We start from the raw sequence: 11,573 nt of genomic DNA, 5'->3' as shown, positions 1-11,573 counted from the left end.
CATCACACACTACCCTCACCTAGTTCCCCGTCGTCCCGGTCACCTCGTGATTATGGTAGGTTAAATTGTTGCTGGTCTACGGCTGCCCCTCACCCTCTTGGACGTCGAGGTGTGCAACCACTTCAACATCCCTCCTTGCCAAGGTATAGGAAACTTTTGGAGGACTATGTATGCCGCGAATGCTTACAATAGAACCGACGAGCCCAAAATCACCAGCCGTGACATCTTCTCCCACTACTTCCTTAAGAAAAGCACCAAAGACGTCGGGGTAGGTTACCAGTCTTTTTGTGTATGCCCTCAGAAGCTACCCCTCTTGCTTCGTATCACATCCTTAGACAAAGTATGGCACCATTACCCTTTATATGTATCAGGAACAATTTCTGTCCGCGGACCTTCCTTCCGATTTAACTCTTAACCATCTTGCCTTCATCCCCCGTGGTGAGTATCCTTGTCTTTCTCTTCTTTATTGTTACATTGTTACCGTTATACTCTAAGTCGTTGTTCTTCTCTGTGTTGTAGGTTGGCGGCCAGACTCCAAATCCTAATTCTACTCCGATATATCTTGTCCCATTTTTCAAAGATTCCGCAACCTCGGACCCACTCAAGCCAATCACTTAGGCATCCACCCTACCACCGCCACCCCGCTGTTACAAATTCCCTGTCTACAAACCTTCCGTGGCTTCTCAGCTCCCTTTTACCGCCCTCCCCCTCCCAAAGAGCGAAAACCCAGAGCCTCTCCGCCTACCCAAAAAAGATCCCACATTTCGTCCTCCGGCCTACCGCTGTCGTCCTTGCACCTCCTCTCAATCCCTAAGATCTCGAGACTCTCCCGCCACCTCTGCGCCCTGAAGACATCCCCTCCTACCGCTCCATATCCAATTGGGATGACCAGTATACTTCTCCCAAATCCCCCACCGATGACATAGATGTCCATAAATAGAAGCTTTTTGGCAGTGACTTTGAGGACGACGAGGTGACAGAGGTTTCCCCAACCGAGGCGATGGCTTCTACTGAAATGCCCCCGTCCAAGAGACAACGGACATCAGCCTTTGATGGGTCAGTCCCGGTAGTTCCGTGGACCTCTGAATCTGAAGCACTTGCCCCCATCACCTTGTCACTTCCACCCGCAGTCTCTTCCCCATGCTCCCGTCCGAACTGGCCTCTGTAGAAGACTTATGTCCAATCTTCAACGTGCGCAACCGCCGAGTATCCACAGCGGACTCCGCCCTAGACAATGCGACGGTAGCCTCTTCCCTATTCTACAACGCCCTCTTTTTATACTAGGGACATTGCCCCCCTCTCCGATGGGGGTTCTTTTGATACCTTCTTCTTTTTTCTTTTTTTTTTTTTTTTTTAAGACCTTTTTGATACTAATGATATTGAATTTTACAATTAATTATGACAAAACGGTACGCCCCTTTTTCTCTTCTTCCCATTTTTTTTTTTTTTTTTAATTTTTTTACCTCTCTATAAAACAATTTGTTTCTAGGTGAGCTTGGACATTTTCTTCATGATCCGCATCTTCCCCACGGACCAACCAAGAACAAGTTGGATCTGCCTTGGAGAAAGAGGTCTTTTTTTAATTTTTTTACCTCACTATTTTACGGTCTAAAGGGACATTTTCTTCATAATCCAAATCTTCAATCCGAAGCTAGCAATCTGCTAACTTGGCCAAACTTCAAGGCCCATGACAAACTCAAGGCCCAGGATCCGCCAAAAATCTTCTCATCAGCACTACACGGACACTGTCACCATCGACACCCTCACTCAAGAACAGAAAGATGCTATCGCTGCCCTACTTCAGCAACATCAAGATGACATGGCTATTCTTCGCGAACGATTCAAGCTTCTTGCTGACAAAATGGTAACCAAGAAGATCCAGGAAAAGCTTGCCCGACTCACCCAGGAAGGACGGCTCCTGCCTGAAAATCCTTACACCCCGGCAGCAGCCCCCTCCGAAGACGCCCAGGAAGAAGCGGCTGCCACTGATACCCTTCCCCGCTCCCCAGTGCATGAAGAGATTTCCAACCCTATCGCGGCTACCGAAGAGACCTTTATCGAGGCCCTGGAGAACGTTACTGCAGCAACCACCACCGCACCTTCTGAAGAATTTTCTGATGTCCTACTTGTCGTCGACTCTCCCTCCGCGAAGCGCTAAAAATACTCTATGTCTTTTGCACTTTTTTGTAATAAGTCCTTTTATCCCATCTGGGTCACTGATTGCCGTACAATTGTTATGTTTATGTTTGAATATTAATCTCTTTCATGTGATGTTTGATTTTGCTTGGCGTATTTATCATCTCTTCCTCTGTGGTTTGGTCTCTTTACCTTACTCCAATGTAACCCTTGCCCTGTCTTTTTCTCAATGTTTGGCTATTCCACCAACTTTAAGCCAGCCTCCATGCTCCACGACTAGTTCCTTGCATCAGTGATAGGCTCGTTCTTCTTGCTGTTTTTATGATGGTTGCGTATATCTGCAAAGGACTCCAACGCCCCTCTATCTCTCTCCATGTTTGGGCCTCATGCCCCACATGGTGTTAGTATCCCCAATCCGCGAAGGGCTCACCCCGCTCCGTAGAATCTATCCTCCTATCAGCGAAAGGCTCCTCCCCTCCGCTGTCTCTCTCCACACTGGGACTTCATGTCCCATGTGCGATTTGCACCTCTCCCCTACAGAGGGATCATCCCACTCCGCGGTTCTGCAGCCTCAGTAAGTCCCTTGAGGCAACTCATCTTGCCCCGGGCTCATCTCTAATCTCATATCAGCGAAGGGCTTATCCTCGCCGATGTCTCTCTCCATCCTTGGGCTCTATGCCCCACGTATTATTTGCGCCTCTCATCCCGCTCCTGCGGATATCACAACTTCCGAAAACCATTTGGGACTCGCCTTGCCCCAGGCTCAATCTCGACCTTGTGTCAGAGGAGGGCTCATCCCTCCGTGGTCTCATTAGCATTCCATGTCTCATTTTTATTTTGGACTCATCTCTTTATAAACGAAGATTTCTTCTCAAAAGTGCTGTTGTATTATATATTTACATACAGCCCCAGATTCAGGCATTAGATTTCCATTACATTCAAGTGTGATTTTTTTTTAACATTCTCACATTCCACGGCTTCTCTATCAGTTTGCCTTCCTGTGTCCGCAATTTGTAGGTGCCCGCCCCTCCGATATCCACCACCATATAAGGTCCCTCCCAGTTTGGACCCAGCTTTCCATCTTTCTCTTTCCTGGTACTAGGTGTCACTCGGCGGAGCACCAGGTTACCTATTTGGAACTACCTTGGCTTGACCCTCCTGTTGTACTGTCTTTGCAACCTCCGGTGGTACTCCTCCAGCCTTATACAGGCAATGTCTCTTCTTTCCTTTGCTAGATTCAAATCTGCTGCTAAGATTCTCCAGTTTGAACCCACCTCCACGACCTTTGTTCGTGTCGTAACTGCCACCATCTCCGACGGGATCACAACCTCCACCCCATAAGCCAATGAAAACGGGGTCTCTTGGGTGGACGATCGAGGTGTGGTCCGATAGGCCCATAATACATGATTCAGCTCATCAGCCCACGCCCCCTTCTTATCCTCCAACTTCCTCTTTAGGTTGTTCATGATGGTCTTGTTGGATGACTCTGCCTGTCCGTTGCCCTCGGGGTTGTAAGGGGCCGAGAACCCCTGTCTTACTTTGTAGGCTTGCAAGAACCTGGCCACCTTTGCTCCGTAAAACCGAAGTTCCATTATCGCTATGATGGCGTCTGAACCCAAACCTGCAGATAATATTCTCCCATAAAAACTTGATAACTTGCGCTTCCTTCACCTGCTGCAGGGGTACGACTTCAATCCATTTTGTGAAATAATCCGTGGTCGCGAGCATGAACCTCCTTTTACCACTGGCCATGGGCAGCAGTCCCACTATATCCATTGCCCACATAGCAAAAGGCCACGGACTTGAGACATTGTGAAGGGGTTCAGCAGGGGCGAATATCAACTGGGCAAATCTCTGACATTTGTCACACCTCTTAGCAAATTCCACATCATCTCTCTTCATATGGGGCCAGAAATACCCGTGTCAATAGTCGATGTGTCGTCGTTCTCCCCGTTGAATGGCTCCCGCAATCCCTCTCGTGTAGTTCTGCCAGCACCTCCTGGGATAGTCGCGGACCCAAACATTTCAGAAGTGGTCCACTGAAGTTTTTCCTATATAACTCTCCTTCCAGTAGAACGTATCTCCGAGAAGTCTGCTCCCACCTCCTTCTTTCCCCTTTATCCGTGATATCCTTTCCTGCCAAAAAGTCTTTAATAGGCTCCATCCAACCCTCATTCTCTTCCGCGACCTGACAAATCTCCATCTCATCCTCGGTGCTTGGTTTCTCCAACCTTCCCATGTGTATTATTCTCTCCTCCGACCCGCGAATTGCAGCTGCTACATATGCTAGGGCATCGACGTGTCTGCTCTCTCCCCGGCCCAAGTGAAGGAAGCAAAGTTTTGTGAATTTCTCAGCTCGCTTACGCACCACATCCAAATATCTTGCCATCCTGGGGCATCGAGCGGCGAACCCTCCATTCACTTGACACACCACTAAGTTTGAATCTGAATAGACTGTCAGCTCCTTCACTCCCAAATCCTCGGCCATTCTCAATCCTGCAATCACCGCTTTGTACTCTGCCTCATTACTCGACGCCGTGAACCCGAGTTTCATGGTTTGCTCTATTCTGCTATTATCAGGTGTAACCAACACGACTCCTATGTCGCTGCATGCGTCGATAGCCGATCCATCCGCAAATACCCTCTGATAAGCACCCAAAAGTATATTATGAAACCCCATTGAGACATATAAATTTGGTTAATTATGTGTTTAATAATCATGAAATAAATATGTTTTCATACTTTTGCAGGTATTCGCAGTAAACATGGAAATATTGGTTAAACCTGCGATAAAGCACGGGGAACGACGTATATATGAATTCTTCCAAATCCGCACAGAAGCATCAAACTTCTGAAGCTCCTACCTCTTGAACTAGGACTCCAAATGCGACAAGTGAGCTGTTCAGACAATCAGGGCGATGAACTCTACGCATAGGCGGAAAGTTGTAAAATTGCCCAAAGACCGGACCGCCACTGGACTGCACATGGACCCACCATGCGGGGCCGCAAGATTGGATGAGTCATCAATCATAGAGCATGTCAAGACAAAAATGACAAATTATTGTTGCAAAGTTGACACCTTGCATGTAATTAATTAGATTAGGTGTTAATAGTGAAAAAAAGGCAAGATGTCACTTTGTTTTAATGTGGTGGATAAAAATGAAGTAAATGTGGTTTGATGTTTCATGTGGGAGGAAATGAGATTTCTCTCAAATGGAGAAGAAAACAAAACAAGGGGGGGGACACTCCATTTACTCCCTTGACTTTTTTTTCTTACCTTGTATTATTTTAGTTCCTTAGTCTTAGATTTTTTATTTGGTTTTATTTTGGTAAGAAATAGCTTGTAATAGTTTTAATGGAGGAAACCTTGTGTTCCTCTTGAAAAATTCTCACTTCTTCATGTAAGTGAGTATATAAATAAATAGTTTTCTTCTTTTTCTTCTCTCTCTCTCTCTCTCTCTCTCTCTCTCTCTCTCTCTCTCTCTCTCTCTCTCTCTCTCTCTCTCTCTCTCTCTCTCTCTTTTTACATTCCACACTTGTTTTAGTGTTCTCCCAAGGATCATGAGCTAACTTTCTCTTTTTGGAGAGTTAATAAAACTCATGTGAGGGAAAATCTTTGTTGTTTGGTTTAGTAAGTTGTTTAGGAACAACAACTAGACCTACATCCTATCCCAAAATGATAGTTGGTGTAGTGTCTAGTTAGGGATCAAAATGATGAGCTTAGAGATAAGTCATTATTTTGGTTCCACATACTAGCATGTATGAGCTTAGAAATGAGTCATATATGTTAGGGATCAAGTTTTCTTTTATTAGGACTTGTCTATGAGTTCTAGGAAGATAATAATGAACTTATTAAAATCAAATAACAAAGGTTATCTTCACATGAGGATGATTAACTCTCCACCTTTGTTTTTAGTAAAATTTTATTGTGTCTTAGTTGCATGATTTTTGTAACTTAATGTTTTTAATTTTTGTGTAGTAAATTAACCAAGTATTTAGTATTAATATAATCATATTTAAACTTACTCACTAGTTCCCTAAAAAAGTAAAAACCAAGTTGTAAGTGGTCATAGAATTTAGGTTGGTTCGAATCCTTACTCCAACTATATGAACACGAATATCGTGAGTAAGGAAAAACTTTGAATTCGCACTTTCGCCAAAGAAGAGAAACAATTCTCTAACATAGCAAAAAGGTGAATATCACCCTCCACCCATTCCTCTTATCCCACGGGTCTAGAAGGTCTGGCTCATCTCCCGTTCCGCCCCATAATCATTTCCTCTCCCCACGTGGGATCCTTTGCGGGTAACTCTGCCAGAAACTCAGCCACTGCCTGCGCCTTCTCCGCGGTTCTTATCTGATACTGTATCTCATAGGAACTCAGCATCACTGCCCACTTCAACATTCTACAAGATTTTTCAGTTCTCAGTGCTTATCTCAGAGGCAAATTCGTTACCACCACCACCACATGTGCTTCAAAGTAGGGTTTTAACTTCAGGGTTGAAAATACTAATGCCAAGGCATACCTCTCGATCCTACTATATCGCCTCTCTGCATCTAACAAAGTCTTGCTCTGAAAATATACCGGCTTCTCCACCTTGTCTACCACCCGAACTAGAACCGAGCTGACTGCATACTCCGTGGCCCCCAAGTACAAATACAACTTCTCACCGGTCTCGGGCCATGACAGCAAAGGCGCTCTGCCCAAATATTTTTTCAATTCCTGGAATGCCTCCTCACACTCCGCAGTCCATATAACATCCGGTGTGCTCCTCAACAGTCGGTACAGCGGTCTGCACTTATCATATGACTTGGAAATGAATCTATTCAAGGCCGCTACCCTTCTTGCTAACCGCTGTACTTTCTTCACATTCTGCGGAGATGACATCTCTACCAGGGACCTTATCTGCTCGGGGTTAGCCTCGATTCCCCTATGAGTAATGATATACCCCAAAAACTTTCCTGTAGACCTGTAGTCATCCCGAAAGTACACTTCTTAGGGCTCAATTTCAAGTTGTATTTACGCAGTATCCCGAAGGTTTCCCGCAACCCCTCTATATGTTCCTCTTCTGACATACTTTTCTCCACCATGTCGTCTATATAAATCTCAATTTCCTTCCGAATCTTGCTTTCGAACATTTTCTCCCCTAACCGCTGGAAGGTTGCCCCTGTATTTTTCAAACCAAACGACATCCTCGTATAGCAGTAAGTACCGCCCTCCACCATAAACGAGGTCTTCTCTTGATCTGGCCCATACATCGCGACCTGATTGTACCCCATCGATGCGTCCATGAAGGAAAATATCTTGAATCCGGCCGTCCTGTCCACCAACTCATCTACTCGCGGCATGGGATAGCTGTCCTTTGGATACTCTAGATTTACATCCGTAAAGTCCACGCACATACGCACTTTTCCATTCTTTTTTGGTACCGCGACTATATTAGATAACCAGTCTGTGAACTCTACCTCTCGGATTATCCCCGCCCCTTTCAATCTAGCGACCTCTTCCCGAATCCCTTCAACGTATTTTGGCCTAATACTGCGCATCTTTTGCCTCACGGGTTTGGTGTTCTCTTTCATATGCAAGTGATGACATGCGAACTCTGGGTCCAACCCAGTAACATCCTCTATTGTCCAAGCGAAGATATCTCTATTATCTGACAAGAACTGTATCAACTTACCCCTCCACTCCTCAGGCAAACTAGATCCTATCGACGTGAACCTCTCCTCTTCCCATATTCCAATATTCACCACCTCTATCTCATCGAGCGTCTTTGGATCCGCCGTTGTCTCACCCTCCCCTCCCCCGAGGTGCACTGTAATTGCTATGCCAACCTCTTCCTAGGATTGGAAGCCTCTCCTTCCGATCCGCCGATCAACCGCTTCACGGTTCCCCGATGACTATTTTTGTCGTGAACCTCGACACCGACCTCCTTACATGCGGTAGGGGGTGGGGAATCATATTACCTGATAATACGTTGACGGGACAGCCTTCATCTCGTGAATCCACCCGTTCCACCGCCTTCCCAATATTGCATTATATTGCGAAGCCGAATCCACCACCATGAAACGGGAGAAAACTGTCACCGGCCCTGTTGTCACGAGCAGTAAGAGTTCCCCCATGGGCTCTTTCATACTTCAGTTAAATTTATACAAATTAGTTCGCAAAGGATGCAGTTGCTTAGCATCAACTCCCATTTCCTCCAAAGAACCTCTGAACAACAGATTTACCGCACTCCCACAATCAATCAACACACTTTTCACCATGTAATTTCCCATTGCCACTGTAATGACCAATGCATCTTCATGTGGTGAGTCCACTGCTCATAGGTCCACGCTGCTAAACACGATTCTATCCTTTTTCGGCCGCCATTTGCTTTTGCCGTTTGGCTGTCCGTTTCTCTCATTAATCTGCTGGATGCTCACGGTCCACCGTATCTTGTCTCTATGAGCATTATGACTCATAACCTCCCTGCTGTAAATCACGTTGATGGTTCCAAATATCCTTCCCTGCGGCGGCATGCGCTCCTCATTTCGACCGTCTCTCACAAATTCTCCCATCCTCCCTTTTTCTACCATTCTCTGAACCAACCATTTTAGAGTGTAACAGTCATTCGTCACATGATTTCTTATCTGATGATATGCACAGAAGGGCTTCTCCGATATCTCCATTGGCATGGTTCGCGGTCCTTCATACCCCGACAGATTCTTTATTAAGAGCAAATCTCTCAATCGGTTTGTTCGGTGGAGTCCCCATCTCACCGGTATGGCTTCCTCTCCTCATACTCTCTTGATTCCTTCCCAGCTTCCCTCTTTCGGCGCTCCATTGCCCAGCGGTATCTCCCACTTTCTTTTTCTGACGTCACCACTTTCTGGCGTTCCCCGTCCTCTTGGAATCCTTCTGCATAGAATCTTCATATCTTAGATACTTTTCCACTCGCGGATACAGCTCATGTAGTGTCGCAATCTCATTCTTGGCCACGGATTGGTGCACTCCTGTCCCCGGGCGCAAGCCTCTCTCAAAGGCTATCACCGTTGTCCTCTCATCCAGATTTTCAACTTTCAGTGTCTCTGCCTTGAACCGACACAAAAACTCCCTAACTGATTCCGTGGATCTTTGTCGCACATTGAATAGAGCCGCGATGTCCACCACCCGTTTTTTCTGATGTATGAAGTGATCTATGAACGCCTGCTCCAACTCCTAGAAATTCTTGATGCTCCCCACTGGCAGTCGGTAATACCAATCCGATGCCCCTCCTTTAAGACTAGCCGGGAACATCATACATTGCAGACCGTCATATCGAGGTTCCTGCCAGAGTGGCATCTGTTGCCGAAAATGATGAATGTGGTCTGCTGGATCCCCTTTGCCATCATACCTTTCGAATCTCCACGAACCCGCTTTGGAACCTCTCAAGCCCATATGTCATCTACTAGCGGGTTGCGATTCAACCTAGCCACCACCTCGACTAGCGGCTCCCCGCTCCTTCATCCCGCCCGGTTTGCCTCCCTATCATCACATCATCATTTCTTGGACTTGCTCCATTGTCAACCCCGCTACCGGGTTTTCCAGTAGATTCGGTCCGGGCTCTTCCTCATCTTCAGATCCCTCATTTTCGGATCCCTCGCTTAGCTCTTCCCCGGCCTCCTCCTCCGTCTTCTCTCTTTCTTCGCAGCTCATCGTTCTCCTCTCTCAGCCTCTCAATCTCCTCTCGCATCAGGCCTGTTTCTTTCGCTGCTCGCCCTTCTTCTAGTTCTTCCCCCTCCTCAATCCGCTTCCGTCGTTGGCTCATGAGCTCTAACCTTCTTTGGCCTGCCCACTGCTCTCTTCGGTGCCATTTCTAAGTTGCTTTTCTCTAGTTCCCACAGACGGCGCCAAATGTATTGACCCTAAAACTCTCTTTTCTATAAACTCCCCTTTTTTTCTTTTTTTCCTTTTTTTTCTTTCTCTCTCCTCCTCTATCTCACCCTAGCCGCCCCTTTTTTCTCCTCGTCTTCTCTTTTTTATAGTCCCCCCCTCTCATCTGGACCGCCCATCTGTTTGTTCATCCTACAACTTGCCTGCTGCCGACCCATGGACTAGGGTTCCACGGCCTTGATTCGTTGCTCCTCATTGTCCCTGCTTATGCTGCCTCCTATCCCCTACAACGCGGACTTAGTCCAATCTTGCTACATCGTGCCACTATAGTGAATATTAATCTCGAACGGGATGTTAGATTCCGTCTGGTCGTAAAAATCGAAAAAATGCTCCGGACGGAATGAAACATCCCATCTGAAATTTAAAAAAAAAAACCGAAAAAATCACACAAAACGGAATGAAACATTCCGTCCGAAAAAAAAACCTATTTTTTTAAACAAAACACACGAGACGAAATCCAACATCCCGTATGAAGTTCACAACTCAGCCATTATCTCGGTTGAAGGTTTCACCTTCGTTTTAACTTGGGAAAATAGTCACCACCATATTCACCTTTGTATTGGACAAATGTTTTGAACAAAAAAGAGGTGAATAAAGTCACAAACCCACTATATCCACCTGCATTGGGAATGCTCTAATGTTCACTTCGTTTCTATTTGTCTATATACCTCTCCCTTCACCCTTCCTCTACTTCTTCTTCACTCGTACCCAACCTCTCTTTCTCCCTTTTTCTCTCTTCACCACCTCCGCTATGCTCATACTCACTGCATAGCAGTAAATCTAGGCATTATAAGTGAGGGGACTCGAACTTGCATATCCTCGCCTGATGGGCCTTCTCCTAAACTCCTATTTTTGACTTGAAAAATCACGTGAATTCCTAAATACTCTAAAGCTAGGCATTACCTCATGAATACTTAAGTTACCAAAAAAAAAAACTCATGAATACTTAAAAAGACTATAGACATGTCAGCAACACTGAACAATTGAGTAAATATTTATGGTATTTGTTACTGCCGGACCCCAATTTGTGTTGGGCGGACTCCAAAAAAAAACGATTATTACAAGTGTGCCATTGGTTTCAAAAAATCCAAAAAAACAATTATTACAAGTATGTCATTGATTTCCAAAAAATTGAATTCGAAATCCCAAACTTAAACGACCCGGCTAGGTCGTTTAGACTAAGTCCCAAACGACTTGGCCACACCGTTTGGGACTTAATCCAAACGACTCGGCCACACCGGTCAAGATCCCAAAAAACATAACTTTGAATTTTTTTTCAAAGTTCAAATCCCAAACGACATGGCCACACCGTTTGATCGAAAAATGATGTGGCGATGTGGCCATGTCGTTTGGGATTTGGACTTATAAAAAAATGGCCACACCGTTTGGACTAAGTCTCCAACGATATGGCCATACCGTTTGAACTTAGTCCAAAACGATGTGGCCATGTCGTTTGGGATTTGAACTTTGAAAAAAATTCAAAGTTCTGTTTTTTGGGCTCTTGACCGGTGTGGCCGGGTCGTT

The 11,573-nt window shown here is 45.7% G+C and overlaps 1 protein-coding gene across 1 annotated transcript; it reads right to left on the bottom strand.

Moving 5' to 3' along the window:
* Positions 1 to 3,275: 3,275 nt before the first annotated feature.
* On the bottom strand, positions 3,276 to 4,690 carry LOC147480188 (uncharacterized). The gene is made up of 3 exons (XM_086578579.1): positions 4,133 to 4,690; positions 3,879 to 4,032; positions 3,276 to 3,757 (listed from the first exon to the last, which is right to left on the bottom strand). Exons 1-3 carry the CDS (start codon positions 4,688 to 4,690, stop codon positions 3,276 to 3,278), a joined length of 1,194 nt encoding a protein of 397 aa, XP_086434705.1.
* Positions 4,691 to 11,573: the final 6,883 nt, after the last annotated feature.

Source organism: Coptis chinensis, chromosome 8, assembly GCF_015680905.1.
Source record: "Coptis chinensis isolate HL-2020 chromosome 8, ASM1568090v1, whole genome shotgun sequence".
Taxonomy (NCBI): Eukaryota; Viridiplantae; Streptophyta; class Magnoliopsida; order Ranunculales; family Ranunculaceae; genus Coptis; species Coptis chinensis.
This window is presented reverse-complemented; position numbering and strand designations above follow the sequence as displayed.